Source organism: Myotis brandtii, unplaced genomic scaffold (genome assembly GCF_000412655.1).
Source record: "Myotis brandtii unplaced genomic scaffold, ASM41265v1 scaffold240, whole genome shotgun sequence".
NCBI classification, from domain to species: Eukaryota; Metazoa; Chordata; class Mammalia; order Chiroptera; family Vespertilionidae; genus Myotis; species Myotis brandtii.
The window spans coordinates 3,828,489-3,850,325 of record NW_005359064.1 but is presented as its reverse complement, the minus strand read 5'-3'; the positions used below and the strand labels follow the sequence as shown (position 1 = coordinate 3,850,325).

The 21,837-nt window shown below is 37.0% G+C and overlaps 1 protein-coding gene across 2 annotated transcripts in view; it reads right to left on the bottom strand.

Moving 5' to 3' along the window:
• Positions 1-21,837, bottom strand: part of CEP192 (centrosomal protein 192kDa) — a 107,746-nt gene that overhangs the window by 23,381 nt on the left and 62,528 nt on the right. For both annotated transcript variants that reach the window (XM_014540285.1, XM_014540286.1), the window contains exons 22-34: positions 19,724-19,849; positions 19,299-19,442; positions 19,120-19,183; positions 18,558-18,697; positions 18,371-18,463; positions 17,724-17,842; positions 16,700-16,876; positions 12,247-12,337; positions 11,912-12,088; positions 8,581-8,841; positions 7,297-7,412; positions 4,814-4,923; positions 1,590-1,740 (exon numbers count right to left, since the gene is read on the bottom strand). In XM_014540285.1, the coding sequence (XP_014395771.1) occupies positions 1,590-1,740; positions 4,814-4,923; positions 7,297-7,412; positions 8,581-8,841; positions 11,912-12,088; positions 12,247-12,337; positions 16,700-16,876; positions 17,724-17,842; positions 18,371-18,463; positions 18,558-18,697; positions 19,120-19,183; positions 19,299-19,442; positions 19,724-19,849 (1,769 nt within the window). The remainder of the gene's footprint in view (positions 1-1,589; positions 1,741-4,813; positions 4,924-7,296; positions 7,413-8,580; positions 8,842-11,911; positions 12,089-12,246; positions 12,338-16,699; positions 16,877-17,723; positions 17,843-18,370; positions 18,464-18,557; positions 18,698-19,119; positions 19,184-19,298; positions 19,443-19,723; positions 19,850-21,837) is intronic.

Here is a 21,837-nt window from a genome sequence, read left to right as displayed (position 1 = left end):
GCATATTACCCTTTTACTATATAGGATAGAGGCCTGGGGGCCGGCTGGGTTTCCCTGAAGGGTGTCCTGGATCAGGGTGGGGGTCCTGCTGGGGTGCCTGGCCAGCCTGGGTGAGGGGCTGATGGCCGTTTTCAGGCTGGCCACGCCCCCCGGAGACCCAAGCTCCCAGCCTCTCCTTTTGGGCTGGAAGCAGGTATCTGGGATTTATTGATCTTCTTGGCCAGCATAGACGGGAAGCTTAGCTTCCTCCATCACCAGGGGCAACCCAAGCCTCCTGCTTGCTCCAGCTCCTTGGCCACCGCCATCTTAGTTGGGTTAATTTGCATACTCGCTTTCTGATTGGCTGGTGGGCATGGCTTGTGGGGGTAGCAGAGTGATGGTTAATTTGCATGTTTCTCTTTTATTAGTGTAGATGCTTTTGTTTTCTAGCTCTGTCTACTGAGGAGGCCTAGAAGTAGTGACATCTGAAAAGCAGTAGCACACCAACTACCCATATCCTGGTTTCAATTCCATTCTCTACTAAAAGGAACCAAGACTTCTAAGAGAAGTCCCAGCTATTCTAGGGCTTGGACAGGGTAAGTATAAGATGAGCCTAGATCAGCCGTGGGCAAACTACGGCCTGCGGGCCGGATCCGGCCCGTTGGAAATGAAAAAAACAAAAAAAAAAAAAGACCGTACCCTTTTATGTAATGATGTTTACTTTTAATTTATATTAGTTCACACAAACACTCCATCCATGCTTTTGTTCCGGCCCTCCGGTCCAGTTTAAGAACCCATTGTGGCCCTCGAGTCAAAAAGTTTGCCCACCCCTGGCCTAGACTATCCTGTTGTGCCACCGAATAAGGAAGTGCTCAAAGAATGCTGTGGGCACATCAAAAAGATCAAGAAGCCAAATTAAGAGACCAAATAATGACAGTAAAGGATTAATACTGAACCCATGAGTCTGTCCTAATATTAGTGAATAAGTACATTAAAGAGGGAAAAATAAATCTCTTCCTCATAGTGAAAAAACAACTAATAAATGTAGGAAAATGAAATGAGGAAATCACTATTTGGTAAGTAAGATAGTAATTCGTGATTCAGGCAACAATCATCAGTAGGTGCTAAAAGTCTGATGAGGAACTAAGATAATTCATCATTTCCAGGTATTTCCCTACAAGATATTAAAAATAAAATAAAATAAAATAAAGAAACTTAGGGCTACATGGTCATCATCCCTGCAACTTACCCTTAAATGGTTCAGAAAAAAGTTATGTATACATAAAGAACAATAAAGTAAATGTGTTAAATGTTAACAACTGGGGAATCTCAGCAAAGGTAATATATGGGAATTCCCTGAACAAATTTTTAACTTTTCCATAAATTTGAAATTATTCAACTGAAACCAAAAAAACAATGGTGAAATAAACGTTTGAGACAAATAAATTAATAAATGAAGTACAGGGAAAAGACCAGCTAAAAAAACAATGGTGAAATAAACGTTTGAGACAAATAAACAAATTAATAAATGAAGTACAGGGAAAAGACCAGCTGTACTATGAATCAAGTAATCTTGAAGTCTGTTGTGACAGATGTTTTGTTTGTTTTACCTTTTAAATTCTAGGTTAGCTTTGGAAGAAGACTGAAGAAATTCTCTGTTAGAAGTGGAATCTCTGAATTCTCCAATTACTGAAAGCATAATTTTACGCATGTTTCCATAAAAGAGTTGAACATCATTAGGCCGCTGGGGAAGATCATACACTGAAATAGAAATAATGTTTGAAATATATGAATCCACATAACCACACTACAAACACCAGGTAAATTTATATATATATATATTTACTAGCCACAAAATATCACTAGAAATAATGTTTGAAATATATGAATCCACATAACCACGCTACAAACACCAGGTAAATTTATATATATATTTACTAGCCACAAAATATTACTGTTAGGTTGGGAGTAGGTGACAACTTGATTTTTAATACTATTGATGAGCATGAAATATAGGCAGCTCAGCATCAATGATTAGCAGCACAGGCTCTGGCCTTAGATTTGAACTATAGCCTTGCCAATCATTAGCTCTGTAACCTTTGGCAACTTAACCTCTCTAAGACTAAGCTTTAGTCTCCTCACGTACAATATGGAATAACAAACTATCTCAGGGATTGTTGTGACCATTAAAATAAGAATTTTAAAAGATATATGTGGCATAAACATTTATATAAAGCGAACTGTGGACCAGACACTGTTCTATTTCTTTTGTGTATATTAACCTACTTGGTTTTCACAACTCTTTGAGAAAGGCATTATCTCCACATCAAAGATGAGGAGGAATCTGAAGCACAAAGAGGTTAAGAGCACACAATTTACAAGTGGCAGTCTTGCAAATATTTAACTTAAGCAAATCTAGAAACCAGGCAATATTAATATCATTAAATATTATAGATTAATAAAATGGTGCTGGAGTTGAATATCTCTAGACTAGTCCACCTGAATTTATACAGACAAGAAATTTTATATAACGTGTTTGTAATCTACATATAAATTAGATTTTAAGAATTACATTTTTAAATGGAAATTTTAAAAGAACACAGTAAGTGTAAACTGAAATTTATAGTAACCAATATATCTGACTATAAAAGTTTAAATCAACTGTAAAAATGTCACTAATTACACATTTTACAAAAATGTGATTATAAATATTTGTAATAATATGCTTAAACAAATGTTATTCAAAATAATCATGTACAAAGTTCACTTACAGCACTCTCATAGGTGATCTACTATGCTAACACAAAACAAAGTGGGACTGTTTCCTCTCTTCATCCTGATGATAAATATACCATCTCAAGAAATCCAGTATTCTTTGAGGTAGAATATGACATTTCAAAGACCCCCCCCTAACTCCCAACTCAACCCCATCTTAGAAGGGTGATCTTGGCATGTTACTTATCTCTTGGTTGGGTTTCTAAACACAACTCTTAATATTACACATTTGTTGAATTTTTGTAAATGAGGTTCCCTCTCCCTGGTTCTTCAAGATTCCTCAAGAGTCACCTCACTCTACATGGGGTACCCCTTCCTGTGTGCTCTCCCAGATTCCTAAACACAGTTCTAGCATAGCACATTCACCCTGCATCTTAATCATCTGTCTTTCCTCGAGCCTGTAAGCCCATAAAGGCCAAGCACTGCATCTTTTACCTCTATAGACTGGCACCCTGTACTCTCAAATACATGTCCATTCAATCAAAGAAATAAATGTTGCTGAATCATGAAACTGTGCCAAGCTCTGATTCACTTAATACTACCTACTTTCAGTCTTCACTGTTGTTGCAATAAATGTTCCTATTCCAACTATACTGCACAGTTCAGTTTAACTCTCTTATTGGGATCTTTCTTAGGAGGAAGAAATAAGGAAGGTGAAGCTTAGGGGAGCTGAAGTGGCAAAGATAGGTCTTGAATTGAGTTTTAACTCCAAATCCAAGGTTCTTTCTATACGCTGCCCCCTTAACACAATATTGACAAGGTCCACTTCAAATCTTTTCATTATTTCTAACCCCCACTTCTAGCTTTCCTATGAATAGATGTTCTAGACTCCTAATTACTGAAAAGATTACAGACTACTGTACATCCCCTCTACACAAGCATAAGTATCCTTTTCTTTTATCATTTCATATTTCAGAAGCAAAACATAGTTTATCATTTAAAAAACAAAAATGGGGATGGAGGAGGATAGTACCAACTGAAATTCTACCACCAGAACATAACCACTGTTAATATTTTGGTGTGTATAGTCCTGCAATTTTACCTATGTTACATAGCTATATATAAACACTAAATTATTTTTATGCCAAAATGAGATCTTATTATGCAAACTTTAAAAATAAATTTTCTCAATAAGAGCTTTCCATGTCATTAATACAGAATCACATCATTGTTTTAATAGTTTCAAAATATTATATTGCATAATTAAACAATCCACCACTCTTGGACATCTAAGTTATTTCTAACTTCTTGCTATTATAAACAATACTAGAGGCCCAATGCACCAAGATTCGTGCAAGAATAGGCCTTCCTTCCCCTGGCTGCCGGCACTGTCTTCGCTCCGGCCCGGAGCTGCCTTTCCGCCTTCGCTCCAGCCCGGAGCCACCTTCCACCTCTCGCCTTGTCACGTCAATTTGCATATTCCCTCCTTATTGGCTCTGGGCGCTGCCATCTTTATCGTGAAATGATGGTTAATTTGCATATTACTCTTTTATTAGATAGGATTGTGGTGAAAATCTGTACATTTTTACACAATTTGTATATATGAATACAAATCTTTTGTATCAGTAATAAACACCATTAAATCCTTCAGGTGTTTATATCAAACAGATCTAAACATCTAAGTTACAGTCACTTCACCACTTGTTTTGGATGCTGCCATGACATCATCCAAAATAGTACAGTAGGCACAAAAGCACAGAAATCTCAAAATGAGCCTAAGTTTGTAATCATTAAATCTTAAATAATAATTAATTTGAGTTTAATAATAACCACTTTCCTCCTCCTGCTTCAAAGTCTACCCACAGAATAGGTGCAATAGTACATTAATGACATCTAATACATACACTACATGGATGAGATGTTAGATACTATTATTAGTCTCATGTTACAGAGAACACTGAATCTCAGTGATGTAATATGTCCAAAGTAATATAGAAGAACTGTGGCTCAAACTCAGCCTAACACCATAATCAAACTAATACTCTTCCTTCTTATTACATCACTGGATCTAGATAATACTACAAATAACACAAAAGATTTAAGACGTTGGAATTCTTACCTTCAGTTACTAGTAGCTCATCTTGAAACGTTTCAGCAAAATCAATGTTCTGAAGCACACTATTCTCTGGAAGTATCTCTTCTAGAATCCCTGGTTTATGCAACAGAGCTCTGCCAGGAGAGATTTTTATTCAAAAGTGGTTTTACATATGAAGTGACCTTATTTTATCAGTGTGTTTGGCAAATCCAACTAACTGCATGATACATTAGTACACAGACCTCATGTCTTAAATCCTAATGAGTAATTTTTTTTAAAAGAAAATCTGTTTTGCAAGTTCTCTTAAAAGTTATAGTAGTACAACCATGAGTTCCCGTTAAATATTAACATCAGAACAAGAACTCCTAACGTAAAAGTACAAAGAAGCATAAAATTATTTTCAGGTCTTACATTTTCATTATTTGTGATGACTTGGTGACAGAAATTTATCTCAGAAAAAAAAAAAAAAAGAATATGCCAAGAAATGACACAAATAAGACATTTAAATTAGCATGTAACTATGTTTTCCTGGCCTCTTCTAGAGAATCTTTAACATATGAGAACTGATATGTAAATTTCTCTGTAATACCCAGATGTTCACAAACAAATCTCATTATTCTAAATCTGTGGCAAATTGAAGTTCTAAAACAATACCTTAAAAAAAAAAAATAGCCCTAACCGGTTTGGCTCAGTGGATAGAGCATTGGCCTGCGGACTGAAGGGTCCCAGGTTCGATTCCAGTCAAGGGCATATACCTTGGTTGCAGGCACATCCCCAGTAGGAGGTGTGCAGGAGGCAGCTGATCGATGTTTCTCTCTCATCGATGTTTCTAACTCTATCCTTCTCCCTTCCTCTCTGTAAAAAATCAATAAAATATATGTATATAAAAAAACAATCAATCAATGTATGCATAAATGGGTAGAACAATCTCTCTCTCTCTCAATAAATTAAAAATAAATAAATAGCCCTAGCTGGTTTGGCTCAGTGGGTAGAGCCTGTGGACTGAAGGGTCCCCAGTTCGATTCCAGCCAAGGGCATATCCCTGGGTTGCAGGCTTGATTCCCAGTGCGGGGCGTACAGGAGGCAGCCAGTTGGTGATTCTCTCTCAACATAGATGTTTCTATTTCTCTATCCCTCTCCCTTCCACTCTGAAATCAATAAAAATAAAATAAATAAATAAATAAATAAAACAATACCTTGACTTCTATAGTCCAGTGGAAAGAAAAAAAAGCTGGTAATCTAATTTCTCCAATGTCAGTTTCTATCTCTAAAATACTTAATTAAAAACACCAGGTTCAAAGTTGAGTTCTTCAAATTGGGTCTAACATCATATAGCAATTTATCACTATGCTCTCTCTTTTTAACCTTCCAATAATCTTCAACAGATTAAAAATAAAACAAAAATGTCTAAATTATGCCCCAGAATAAAACACAGCAGAGCACAAGGGTTGGAAGAAGAAAAGACAGTATATAGGCATATACCCCTTCCCTACTGGGTGTTAATGATTTCCTACTAACAGATGAAACATCATGAACTGCACACTTTTTTGGTATTTAGTCTTCTAGTCTAGGAAACAAAATTTTATAAGAACTCTGAATTCAGCATACAAGAATGTTACCTATGTTAAATAATACCTATACTTAAATACCTCAATCTGACATTTCAGCATATGTAAACTATATGTAAACTAGATGTACCAAATTTTCTAGAAGTGCACACTTTAAGTAGTTAGCCATATTAAACATCGCACACATTTCTAAAATTCCTTTCAAATAATTCACAACATTGTCAGAAATATTCCAAATAAGTCAGATGTATTTAAACAATATTGCGAATACATATGAGTTTCCTACAGGCATTTCTTCTTATCAGCTACACAAATTTTACCAAGTGAAACATGTTCTATAAATTCCAAATCCCAAACCATTATTTAAGTCCTCACTATTTCTACTGAATAGTCCCCATTAACATCCTAATATATAAAGAGCCTGGCTCTGTCATGGCCTAACGTCCGGACGGATGACCAAACACCAGGCTAGGGTCCCCGCCGCCCACAGCAGGAGTCGGTCCTGGGTCCCGGTCGCCTGTGGTGCGGCAGCGGGAGGGAGCTGTGGGAACGGAGCCGTGCTGCCATCGAACTGGCCTCTGGGTCCCTCCCACCACCCACAGGCTCCGGGGAACCAGAGCCATGCTGCCATCGGACTGCCCTCTTGGTCCCTCCCCTCAGCCCACAGGCTCTGGGAACCAGAGCCATGCTGCCATCGGACTGGCCTCTTGGTCCCTCCCCTCAGCCCGCAGGCTCTGAGAACCAGAGCCATGCTGCGATCTGGGAATCTTGGTCCCTCCTCCCGCCCGCAGGCCCAGGGAACCAGAGCCATGCTGCGATGGATCTGGACCCTACCCGAGGGGTCCCAGATTGTGAGAGCGTGCAGGCTAGGCTGAGAGAACACCCCCAAGTGCATGAATTTTCATGCACAGGGCCTCTAGTCTAAGATAAGTAACCTACCTTCGATACTGCTGTCGTGAAATTTCATCTCCACCAAAGAAGTACACAGTTGACAATTCTGTTGTGGTTTTGTAATTGCTATCTCTCTCTGATGGATGATATATTATAGTAACATTCTGATGCCAAGAAAAAAAAATTAAACCGAATATTAAATATTTTAGTAAGTTATTTCATTCTTAATAAACTCTCATGAGCCTAGTATCAATACAGACATGAATATATATGTACAGCATTTCCAAGAAGATAAGTACAGTAACACTCGATTCTGCAGACCTCGATTTAACATACTTCAGATTTAATAGACAAAATTTCCAGTCCATATGTTATATGTGAAACTTAACACCCTGTTAATTTGAGAAAGCTTTTAACCAAGATTTGCTTATAATTAATAGGTTATTTTTTGTCATTAATTATTTTTAACAAACAGGCCATATGTTGAAAAAAATACTTATTTCGCAGACATAAATAAACATTACATATCTACAATTATAGTCTACATATTTAAATCTAAGAGTCACCGCTCGTAAACAATGGTTGAAAGATTAGCATGTGATCACACCACAAGGCAAGGTAATTGGTTTCTACAGTGGTATGACTTTCTACAGCAGTTTTAACTCAGGCCTCCCATGCTCCCAGGTGTGATAAGCCACGCCCCAGGCATTTACATTTGTTTACTTGCAGTGACTGGTGAATGCACGCATTTACTAGATCTATTCAGTATAAATTTAAAATTACAGTATGTATTACATAAAAAAACTTTTCTTGCCCTAACCAGTTTGGCTCAGTGGATAGAGCGTCAGCCTGCGGACTGAACGGTCCCAGGTTCGATTCCGGCCAAGGGCATGTACCTTGGTTGTGGGCACATCCCCAGTAGGGAGTGTGCAGGAGGCAGCTGATCGATGTTTCTCTCTCATCGATGTTTCTAACTCTCTATCCCTCTCCCTTCCTCTCTGTAAAAAAATCAATAAAATATATTTTTAAAAAAAACTTTTCTGTAAAATTAAACTATTCATACATACTTAATTTTAATTACACAGAAGTGTCTACATAAGTAAAAGCAGGGAAACTATTTTTAAAATATGCATTCAGAAAATCTACTTTATTACATAGTAGACTTTTGGCTTTAACAGATACCCCCATGCCCAAATTAGTCTATTATATTGAGGTTTTACTGTATTTCTATTCCTATATATATTACATTTTTTTTTTTTAGTTTTTAGCCATAAAATACACAACTATTAATTTAACCTAAAAGTGAGTTTATATTTTTAGTGCAAGACTTACTTCTTGTGTTTTTTCCTTGAGAACAAATTTATCTGGGAAAATCTTTAATACTTTAGGATCCAGGAAAACTCGTTTCTGAGAATCCTTAAAACCTATAGCTTTTACAAAAGCTGCCCGAGAGCCAGTGTTACGAATAGAAAAAACAATTCTACTTTCTTTGCCAGGTATTAAGTCATTCACTGTTACCATGTAACTGTCAGATAATTTTTTAACGTCTTCCAAAATAAGATTACTTGTTCCTCCATATCCAGACAAAGGTATCTGTAAGTGCAAAAAAATATATATTTATACATGTGTATGTGTGTGTGTTCAAAATTATTGTTATATAAGCAGAAAGCAGAAGATTAAATTATGATCAGAGAAGAAATACATATACTAGAATTACTACAATTACAATTATTATTCTTTGTGTACTTTGGCTAGTAGTTGTCCCACTTCCAGTCCAGCATTATATTAAAGACTCTATCTTAAAAGAAAAACATATCACAGAGCTACAAAATTATTTTCTTTTTAATATACTAAGAATAATTATTTCATTGTTATAAAAGCCAAACTTAGATAATAAAGATTAGCATAGTATAGATATGCTTACTTAGAAGTGTTTAGAGTGAAACATATTGATGTTTGTAATTTACTTTGAAATGCATTTAAAAATTAGATGAATTTACGGATGGTTAAATATGTAATAAAAAATACAGCAAAACATTAATTATAGCATCTAAGTGGTAAAGTATATGGGTCTACTGTATAATTCTTTTAAGATTTCAGTATTCTGAATTTTTTAAATGAAATGTTTTTGGGGGAACCCTATTAGTTTTCAAACACTCAATGTAAGCATTCTTCCTGTATTTTCAAAGCCTAAGGAATTACAAATAATTACGGAATAAAGGTTAAGAAGAATGATTAAATAAAATGAAATCTAACTAATACTAATAAATCCAAAGATTCAACAGGAAAAACTATTATTGCTCTAGAGCAGGGTTTCTAACCTTAGCACTGTGGACATTTTGATTTGGATCACTCATTATGGTGAGGGCTGTCTTGTGCATTATAGGGTGTTCAGCTGCATCCCTGGCCTCTGGCCACCAGATGCCAGAAGCACCCCTTCCCATCCGAGTTATGACAACCAAAAATCTCTCCAGAAATTGGCAAATATTCCCTGGAGGGTAAAATGGCCTCTGGTTGAGCTTTGCTGCTCTGCAGCACTAGAAAACGGAAAGCGAGTATGAACACCGAGAGCCTGTCCAACAGATAAACATGTGCTCTCAAGTCAGGCAGCCTAAATGTGAATCTGTCCTGGACCACATAGCGGTGGGTAAGATGCACAGAAAGGCATCTCTAGGCCTCAGCTTCCATACGTGTAGGATGGAGACAGTGGTATGATTTCAGACAGTTGTTCTGAAGTAAAATGTGGTGATCCGTATAATGATCACGAGTAGTGCCTGGCATATACTCAGACTGAAATCAACACATTTTTACTGTAGTCCCATCATGCTGTATACAAAGCATATATAATTTCATTTGTTCCTCAGAACCAAACCAGGAAGTTGGGGTGACAATTAATTGCATTTCGGATAAGGGAATGAAGCATGTGCAAGTTCAATGACTACTTCAGGGTGAGTGAGAAGCACAGAAGCAGGGGTGTTCCTGATTCTTTTATCCCTGAGTTAAGTGCTCTTCCATCACTGTATCAGACTACTTATCTCCACAAAGATACAAAGTTAATGGTCTAAGTCTTGTTGTGAGATAAGAGCCATATTTTGTGCATTCAGGTCCCATTCAGCCCAACTCTCAGTGAAGACAGAAGGCATCTACCTCTGCTAGGACTCCCACTAGGATCCTAGTTTGTCTTAAGAGGACACCAAGCTGAACTTCTGTTTGATTGGCTGTCAAATAAAATGGTTCTGCCCTAAAGCACCAGAAATTCCTGCTTAGGAATAATCTCAAAATCTTGGCTAGTAGACCTGAAACTAATTAAAATATATTCAGGATAGTCTAAAAGATACACTGACTGGGCTCATGTGTAAATAGGTTAGTTCTAAAATGATCATTTACATCTTTAAACAATTTTGCCCACCATAGCTCACAGGGCCAAGTGAAGAGCTCCGGAGAGAACATGTCTAGCTCCAGCATCAAATAAAGCTAGATATGTCCTAAGTATCTATTTTATTTTAAAAACTTAAAAAAAAAATGCCAGAACCGGTTTGGCTCAGTGGATAGAGCGTCGGCCTGCGGACTGAAGGGTCCCAGGTTCGATTCCGGTCAAGGGCATGTACCTGGGTTGCGGGCACATCCCCAGTAGGAGGTGTGCGGGAGGCAGCTGATCGATGTTTCTCTCTCATCCATGTTTCTAACTCTCTATCTCTCTCCCTTCCTCTCTGTAAAAAATCAATAAAATATATTTAAAAAAAAAAAACCACAACCTTTTAGGTATTATTATTATTCTTGTAATTTATCACATTCCCTCTTTGACACTAGGAAATGAACCAAATTTTAGCCCCAGCCCCACTGCCAAACAACTGTGCAGTTTTAAAGTGTGCACCTTAGTGAAGCTTGAGATTATTTTCCTTCCCTCAATGATTTATCACTTTTATCTCTTAGTGTTTTCAATGTACCTAAAGAAATGACTTGAAATCATTTTTAAAAATTATGATGGGAGGAAATAAAATATACAAACTCCTGTCTTGCCCCAACCGGTTTGGCTCAGTGGATAGAGCGTCGGCCTATGGACTCAAGGGCCCAGGTTCGATTCCGGTTAAGGGCATGTACCTTGGTTGCGGGCACATCCCCAGTAGGGGGTGTGCACGAGGCAGCTGAGCCATGTTTCTCTCTCATCGATGTTTCTAACTCTCTATCCCTCTCCCTTCCTCTCTGTAAAAAATCAATAAAATATATTTTTAAAAAATATATATCTTAAAAAACAACAACTCCTGTCTTTTTATTCCTAGTATCTGAAACAGAGTCTAGCTAATGGTGTCAATAGATAATTTTAATCGAATGAATAAAATTTACTTGGGAAGATAGTATCAAACAGTTTGATCTGCATTTCCAAAAAAATGTGTCCTTGGAAAGTTAGGTATAGCTCAAAATTCTCAAACTGAAATTAAACTTAAAAGCATTAGAAGAGATTGTTACTAAAAAGAATGCTATGGTGGCTGCTTTTGTAACCTGACAATTCTAAGTATACATAATTAATCCCTAATTCATAAATTTAGACAATAATATTTTGATTTGTAAAAAATCAGAGTATGTATAATTTACTATTAAATCAATAGTTATAACATGTTATAAATTCCACAGGAGGAAAAAGAAGCAATAAAAATGATCTTACCGTGAACTTAATACCTGGCTGTGATCGAATTCCAAGTTGTTTAATTTCTAGTTTAGCCAACATACAAGACAATCGAGTAGGTGTAAACAATACAAAGATGGTAATGTCTTCTTTTGGACGAATTTTGATCTCACAGTTACTAGTTAATCGCTCCTCTGAACCAAAAGTGTGCTGAAGCTACAATTTAAAAATAATCACTGCATAAAGCAAAGCAGTAGCAAAAATAAAACATACCATTGACAAACACTCTTCAGACTACACACAATAGTCTGCATAGCTAAGTGTTCTGGATCAGACAGAACATAGAACAGAACAGAACCAAGCACTCTACACACCTGAAAGCAGTCCTGGTCTTGTCCTCTAATTAGCAGTCGCAAGTGTTGGGTTGTGGACGTAGAATTATTTCTTAAAGCTAGTTTCTGAAGCCTAAAAACAATTACACATTATAAATGTGGTTTTCCTCCATGGGCATTGCTACAATTATAAAAAACAAAGCCTAAACCAATTCGTTTAGAGATGACTGATTGCACATGCCATTTTAGCAGCCTGGAATCCTCTCTCCAGTCCTAGAACTCTACATTTCTGAAAGCTTACACTGAAGACTCACCTTATCAGAGAAGCTTTTTGGTTTAATCTCTTTCCCATTATAGCTCCTTAGCTGCCCTTATTATTTATACTATATGTATAGGTATTATCTGTCTTATAATACATTAATAAATGAATATCCAGATTAACAAATTCATTAAGTCAATACCATGTTCGGCTCAAATACCACGCTTTCAAGTAAACAAGGGGTCCCTGGCAAACTGCCCAAGTTTTTCACTCTAAGAGGCTCATTTGCACAAAAGTCTTTTAAACAGTACATTGAATTAACCTTACTTTTAAAAAGTTACAATGCAAGTAGAATGGACATATGAATAACAGCTGGCTGACTGGAAGAAAATCCTTCAATCTTTGAAAGTACATGAATCCTCTTGTCACTGGAGAATAAATACATGAGTAAATCTCTATTTTTCTCAAATTTTAAAGATGGGCAGTTAAATTATTTAAGCTGTGATCTATGCCTTGTCCCCTCTGCGTTCAAAGGGAAGGCAGCTGAGCTTTATCTCAGAATAAAATCTAAGACCTTTGACTATCAGCAAACCCGAGAAAAGCCTTCCACACGTACACTGACTAGGAAAGACTTACCTGAAAAAAAAAATCATTAAAAAGTTTTAATTTTATTTAGTTTTTTTGTTTTAAAAAAAAGTTATCATTTTCAAATAGCAGAGCTATTAAGGGGGGGTTCAGTGTCCAATTTTTAAAAGGAGCTGTATAAAAATCAAAGGGTTAACACCTTTATTATATAAAGATTGTACACAAATAAGAAAAAAAAAATTAAAATCCTAACCAACAAATAACTAAAGTATGTAAGCAGACTTATGCAAAACTAGAATGAGCGAATAAAATATGGAAAACTATAGAACTTTAGAAATCTAAAAATATCAAGTTGGAATGAAATATCAAGTTGGACCACTTTACCCACAGAAAATATAATTTTATTATCATTCCTATTTGCAACTGAGGCAAAAACCCATTAACTCAATGAGAATATTGCCCCCCAAATTATTTATTAGTTTTTCTCCATTCTTGGATGAAGAGCTCACTTCAGATCTCCCTTTTCCAATAAGCACATTCTTCTACAAGGCAAGTATCTCGCAGGAAGAGCACCCAGTAGGGCAGCAGCATCTCCCATCCATTTTTAGAAGTCCTCTCTTAGTAACTATTGAGACACAGCCTCTGTCTGCCTCCTGGAACACTTCATGGTGGAAAAGAAAATAAGATTATTTTCTAAGCAGAACTCAGCTGCAACATTTACAGAGGAGTAGCAGGAGCTATCTGTGATGGGAAAAATTATTGTTCTTTGCAGGACATCAAGACAGGGGCCGAGGAGAAATAAAGAAACGCAAATCTATAATTTAGCTAGGCGCTGCACTAAATACATCCATTTAATGCTTTGGAATTGTTACTTTCACAAAAGCCCACTTTTAGCCATCCATGTGGTGTATCATCAACTAAGGTAGAGTTATTCTCACAGGATTGGCAAGATCCTCCAGGCTGAGTTAAGACCCTAACCAACTCCTGTAAATGGGGATACAAGAGGCTTTTTGGGTTAATTCCCTGCACTGGCCTGTGACTTACTCATACATCTGTTAGATTAGAAGAACTCTGTGAATCTCCATGAGGAAATGAAGTCAAGTAACGGACAGCCTGAAGGCCCTTCACATAGGAAAAGGCTGAGGAAAAATGCTGCTGACAAGTCCAAAAGCGCATCAAAACAGCGCCTTTGCTTTCAACTTAACTAATGTAATTTCTGATTTTAAAAAGTATAGCACATGTTCATTTTGTTTTAGCTGAGGAGGTGAGATTTCAGGATGGTATGGCATCTGAGAAGCAGCTAATTTTAAGCATAGCCATCTCTACCACATTAATCATTCATTATAAATTCTATCATAAAGTAGGAAATTCTGTCAGAAACACAAGGATGATGATGGCTCTTAATGACTTTCTTAAGCCTTTGGCTTAATGGACAAGAGCAGCTGTAAGATCAGCTGTGATTGCTAGGGCAGACTGAAGCTAATTTTCCTCTTCTTTTTAACTTGGACATTAATGGCTGAGCTGACCAGCTTCATTATTTTGGCCACCTTGCACAGCACAGACTTAAAGGTCTCAATCAACTATTTGTACAAGTACTAGAGCAACCGCAGATTAATGTTTTGAGAAAAATTTTGGCATTTAAACACTGCTCAGGTTCAACTGTACAGAACAGGAAAAACCTTCTCTATAGGCACATGTCCTTGTTCAGACCTTCCTTTCAACATCAGTGTCAATCCTGAATCCCTCTTAACTGGCTTCAAAAAATATATGGCACATATAACCAACAACACAGTAACTACTGAAGAGGGCATAGTACCTCATACCCACTGTCACTCAGGATTTTGAAAAGTCTGTAACTGAGAGAAACCTTTACAGAGAGCTGCTTAAAGAACATGCAGTCTGCACATTCTTCCAGGTGCCTAAGGGATTTCTAAATCAAACCACCACATGCTCAGCACTCGGAGAATGTCTTCACTTGGGGGTTCAGGTGTGGCACGTCTAGTCACAGGGGGAGCACCCTGATGCAGTATTCACTGTGAAATTGTTTTTCCTTGAGATTCACTATATTATACAACTTTCTCTTTAAAAGGACCCCTGGAAGAAACATCTCTCTAAAGCAGGGGTGGGCAAACTTTTTGACTCGAGGGCCACAATGGGTTCTTAAACTGGACCAGAGGGCCGGAACAAAAGCATGGATGGAGTGTTTGTGTGAACTAATATAAATTCAAAGTAAACATCATTACATAAAAGGGTATGGTCTTTTTTTTTTTTAGTTTTATTCATTTCAAACGGGCCGGATGCGGCCCGCGGGCCGTAGTTTGCCCACAGCTGCTCTAAAGTCTGTAGCAGGAAAGGCTATGCTCTCTCACATAGTAACTGCTTTGCTCTTAACCTCTGAATACTGTGACTTGTGTCAGAAACAAGCCCAAGACTCACATTAAGGCAAGTGCACAAGGTCTCCCATCGAGACCTCAAGGGCCACCTTTATGATGACTGCTTCAATTTCCCACGGAAGTAATTTCTCACTTAACTGTTTTTATGTTACTGTGTCCTTTGGAAAACTGCTTTTGGAACAAAACAAGTACAGATGTCTACATGAGTGATTAAACAGAGGTATAAACTCTATAAAGTAAGGAGGTTCAGCCCAGCCGGCGTGGCTCAGTGGTTGAGCATCAACCTATGAACCAGGAGGTCACAGTTTGATTTCTGGTCAAGGCACATGCCTGGGTTGTGGGCTCATCCCCAGTGGGGGGCATGCAGGAGGCAGCCGATCAATAATTCTCTCTCATCACTGATGTTTCTCTCTCTCTCTCTCTCTCTCTCTCTCTCTCTTCCTCTTTGAAATCAATAAAAATATATTTAAAGTAAGAAGTTCAATTAGATCCTTTTTGCACTGACAAAACTATAATTTTAAAGAAGTAATTTGTTCACACCTGTAGTAGATTCAGCCAGAACTTTATCTCTCAGGTACCATAGAAATGTATAGGTAAAACATTTAGGATAAACACAAAAGTGTAAAATTATGAAAGAGTAAACATTTAGGTTTAATAATTATGTAGGTTATTAATTAGAAATTTTTACTGATATGAGGTTGGTAAAAAAATTTATCTATGTTGCTAAACTCAGGAAGGGGGAAATATTACTATACATACATGTTATATGCCAATTAATTTTATTACTCAGTTATCCATAATGTATAATAAAAATAAATATAAAAATAAAATTAGAGATATAATTCACATTAACCTATAAGAGAATATATCTATTCTCTAAGAGACCCCTTATACCCTTCACTCTACAGTACAAAGCATTCACCAACTAATTTGTAAATTCCTTTAAAAGAATGTCTTCCTACCTTTTCATAGTGCTTTCCAGAGAAGAAACAAAGATACTCTTAATTGCCTACATTTGGAAATCAGCAAGGAATTCGCCAAAAAGCATAAGAAAATTGAAACCTATGTTTTTAGATTGCATTTAAAAACAGGTGGAAATTTAAATTAAAAATTTTGAATTCATGACAGGAAGATTAAGGACGATAAGACAGCTTTATTCAATTCTAAAAATATTAACATGGTCATAACTAACACAGCGGGGAATCACATTGGGAGATAACAGCAAGATCGCAGCAGAGGCTGCCACATGCATACTTACTGTGTTCTGCCCAGAGGGACACCTCCCCAAGCCAAAAACTGCTTGTTGGATAAAATGGACGGAATGTCTGAGCAGCCAGATCCAGGTGCTAGAGGTTTATTTTCTGAGGAAACTACTTCACCTTTTAACACTACTTCATACTGAGGTCCAAATGGCTGCACAAATATTTTCAAGATCCTGACAAAGAAAACCAATTAAGTTAAATGTCCAGAATTCTTTTGGCAACTATTTCCTACATGTTTCCTTTATCCATGAGACTGAGCTGGGTGCCGAGGATACAATGCCCTTCCCATCATTAGAGGTTATTTTATAGAGGAGACTACAGATAAGGACAGAGACTGTCACAATGCCATCTACTAGGTGGTCAAGGGGCTAACTAAATAGGGACACTACTAAATACTATTTACGAGGACTTTAGGAAGAGTTGAGGAAGCTTCTGAGATGAAAGAGTTAAGCCAGTGAAGTTGGGGGCAAGTGCTGCAGGCCACAGTAGCAGACTAGCCCTCTACGGCTTCAGTAACCCAGGCAGGAGATAGGTCATGTGTCTCAGGACTACATGCTAAGTACTGCGCTAGGTTTATCAAGCAAGTTCAAATACTAAAAATAATGGTGTTCTTGACTCATTTATGGCTTGGGTGCCAAAAAGTCGCAGGCACTGAGAAGGGGTGAAGAAAAGTATTTTAAACTAACAACAGACAAGGTCAACCAATGGTTTCCTTGGAAAGAGAAAAAAAAAGTTAATGAGAAACATCAAGACTAAAATTCTATTATTTACTTTTGTCAAAATATACTTGGATATAGGACTTTTAGATTTCTAGTCAATAGGCTTAAAAGAAGTTTTTTTTTAGTAAATAGAGGAAGAAACTCTAAGGTTAAATGAAAGAGGTAAGACAGAGCTATCATCTGATAGGTGAGGTAAAATGTGTATTCCATCATTCAGGCTGTGAACTGAAGCATATCTAAGTTAAGTGAGTAGTAACTTGAGAAGAGTAAAAACTTTTCATTATAAACAATTATGTATTACCTTTCCTCAGCGGTTTGGGGATCCTTTGGAGTAAATGAAACAATAACTTCGTGTTCTTCTCCAGGTTTAAGGAATAGAGTCTCTGGAACCACTGAAAAGTGACTTTCTTGATCTGGGATCTAAATATTTATATAATTATAACTAAATGCCGATTTATACAAATATGGCTTTTACTCAGTTACTCTCTTTGTCTTATGTGTCTTTCTCATTTACTAAGACAAGTTATTTCTCCCTTCCTCCTCATCCATCACTGTCCCACCTTGTCTTATTATCTTGGAAAGGATATTTCCTTCTCCTTCATCTCTCATAGCAAACTTTATCTTCTACCCTATCCTTAATTCCTGGTCACTAAAACCCTACCCTCTTACTCAACCACATGATTCAGAAATAATGTCTATTTCTCCAATTCTACCTAGGGAAAGGAGAACACACATTTTTCAGGAACTAATCAAAAACTTGGTTCTTATATATGAAATATTATATAAAGTCCTTATCATCTACTTTATACTAGTGTAACACCCAGCATTTAAAGCATTTGCAGACTCTTCCATTTGATCCCACGGCACTCTGACAAGGAAGGTAGCACAGTACCTTCAGTCTCACAGTCTGAGGAAATACTATGTCATAGCACTGACACAAATTCTTACCTTGATATCTAAGTAAACGTCAATATTCCCAGCATTTTTCAAGGGTAAGTGCTGTTTTGTTGAGGAAGCCACACTGGCAAACAAATGCATAGTCTAGAGGATGGGATAAAACAGGCATTTTAAAAAATTGTCACAATTACAATTAGACCAACCTGAACATAAAATAATGGCAAAGAGTTTCGAGTACCTGTAAGTCCTTTGGAGCATGTATCCTAGCAATTCCTGTTCTGGCTCGAAGACCAACACTTTTAATGACTGGCGTAGGGTTTGGGCTATCAACTTCTATATCAACTCTTGCCAAGAATTCTTCTGCTGAGTCCAGAATCTCTATAAAAGTTCATTCTTTTAGTTCAGACACCAGAGTTATTTAATTCTAAATGCCATGAGTGGTCAAACATTATGCCCTCAGGGGTCACAAGAAATCTTAAGTAAGATACTATTTTAAAGAACAAAGAGAAATAAAAATAATTGGAGGAAAAAAAGAAGAAAAGGGAAAACATCCAATTGGTAGATGTGATCAAATCAATTAGCAGAAAAGATTCCAAAAAGTTTTCAGTTTACTTGAGTTAGCCACAGTTATAAGGATTTCACCCCAAAGACCATGATCTCTGCCCCATTTTTAAAACAACATAAAACATTTGACAAGTTACTCAAAGTATTCATATTTACTGATAAAGGAAATAAGCCTCAACTTTTTAATTTATTCAGGTACAGAGTAAAGGAATTCTGACAAAACGTAAAAATGATACCTGAAGAAGTGATGTGTCTCTTTGGACTATGGAAAAGAACCCAAATTATAAAAAATTCAGGATCCTGTAAAATAAAATTTAAAAATTAAGTGAATACTGGCATTAAGATTAAAATCTTAATGAAAGAAAAGTAGTTTGGAAACTTAACTTCCCTTTTAATTCTAAAACACCTAGCTTACCTGTCCATCGTAACTGGCGGGCATCATGTGATTGATCACAGAAGGAGCTGCCAGCTGAGCAATCACATCAGCATAAGGAGCAGCTCTCATCGAAGCACGGACGGGTTCCTTGGAAAACGTGAAGCAACGCCAGGCTATGGCATTCTGTGCAGAAGTAGAAGAATCATTTTCAATAAAGCCAAAGTTGGTAAATGTTAAACTTGTTGAAAGAATCTTTAACAAAAAAATTTACTTTTGAAGGTGGGCGTGGACTATAAGGGGTCACTGGGAGAAAAAGGGGGACGTTTGTAATACTTTCAACAATAAAGATTTTTAAAAATTTACTTTCATAAAAGAAAAATTAACAAAGAATAATATTAGCAGTGTCTAGAATTCAAAATCAATGTGCTCTGTAAACCAGTTTCTTACTGTACGTTAGTACTTACAGCATTAATAATAAGTCTGATTGGCACGATGGCATGTGTCTTATTTATCAATTTTAATGGGAGAGCTTTCCAGCCACCATAAGTCAAGTCACCAAAATCAAGAACATCTTTCTTTTCTGTTTCTACCTAATTAAGAAAAAAAGGGACTAATTTATAAAAAGCAATGTATTAATAAATATCATAACATATGTTCATATCACTGCCCTGTCAGCCACAAGAGTCAGCATTAAAGGTAAACTTACCTAAGTTTCCCCAGGCTATTTTACCATTGCTATTTCTAAAAAAATTAATGTTAAATTCTTTTTGTTAGTCTATTACTCAAATATTGTACAGAACAAAGCAACACTTAGCTGCTGTTACTTTGAAAAGTCTTAGATCTTAACACAATCTAACACAAGAATAAACTCAAAATGGATAGCCGAGACCGGTTTGGCTCAGTGGATAGAGCGTCGGCCTGCGGACTGAAAGGTCCGAGGTTCGATTCCGGTCAAGGGCATGTACCTGGGTTGCGGGCACATCCCCAGTGGGAGGTGTGCAGGAGGCAGCTGATCGATGTTTCTCTCCCATCGATGTTTCTGACTATCTATCTCTCTCCCTTCCTCTCTGTAAAAAATCAATAAAATATATTTAAAAAAAAAAAAAACTCAAAATGGATAAAAGACTTAAATGTAAGCCATGAAACCAGAAAAATCCTAGAAGAAAACATAGGCAGTTAAGTCTCAGATATCTCTGGTAGCAATTTTGCCGACGATATATCTCCTAGAGCAAGGGAAACAAAGAAAAAATAAACAAACTACATCAAACTAAAAAGCTTCTGCACAGCAAAAGAAACCATCAACAAAATGAAAAGGGAACCCACTGAATGGGAGAACGTATTTGCCAATGATACATCTGATAAGGGGTTATTTTCCAAAATATATACAGAACTTATACAACTCAATACCAGGAAGACAAACAACCCAATTAAAAAATCGGTAAAGGACCTGAATAGATACTTTTACAAAGAGGATATACAGATGGCCAATAGACACATGATAAACTGCTCGACATCACTAATCATCAGACAGATGTAAATTAAAGCCACAATTAGATATCACCTCACTCCTGTCCGAATGACTATCATCAATAAAGCAACACACAACAAGTGCTGGTGAAAATGTGGAGAAAAGGGAACCCTCGTACACTGTTGGTGGGAATGCGGACTGGTACAGTATAAAGTTTTCTCAATTAAAAATGGAACTGACTTTTGACCCAGCGATCCCACTTTTGGGAATATATCCAAAGAAACCTAAAACATTAATTCGAAAGATTATATGTACCCCTATGTTCACTGCAGCATTATTTACAATAGCCAAGAACTGGAAATAGCCCAAGTGCCCATCAGTAGATGAGGAGATAAAAAACCTATGGTACATTTACACAGTGGAATACTACTTGGCCAGAAAAAGAAAGAAAATCTTACCTTTTGTCACAGCATGAATGGACCTGGATTTAATTATGCTACGCGAAATAACCCAGTCAAAGAAAGACAAATACCACATGATCTCACTTATATGTGGGATCTAATAAAATGAACTGACAAAATAGAAACAGAGGAATGGAACATATTGGTAGCTATCAGATGGGAGGGAGTTTGGGGGGACCAGATGAAAAAAGATGAAGGGATTAAGAGGGGAAAAAAGAAGAAAAAGAAAAAAATATGTATAACTAAAAGATACAGATAGCCAGAGGGAAAGGGAGTGTGGTGATAGCCAGAGGGAAAGGGAGTGGGAGTAGGCAGAGGTGGGCAAAGGGGGCGAAAATGGGGATAGAAAGAGACTATGCTTGGGGAGATGGGTGCATGAGCAGTGTACAAATGATGTTTAATTGTACACTTGAAACCTGTACCCCAATAAATTCAATTTAAAAAAAAGCACCAGTGGAGCCCGGCCCAGAGTGCCTCAGGGGTTGAGTGTCAGCCTATGAACCAGGAGGTCATGGTTCGATTCCCGGTCAGCACACATACATGGGTTGCAGGCTTAATCCCCAATGTGCAGGAGGCAGCTGATCAATGATTCTCTCTCCCTCTCCCTTCCTCTCTGAAATCAATAAAAACAAACAAACAAAACACCAGT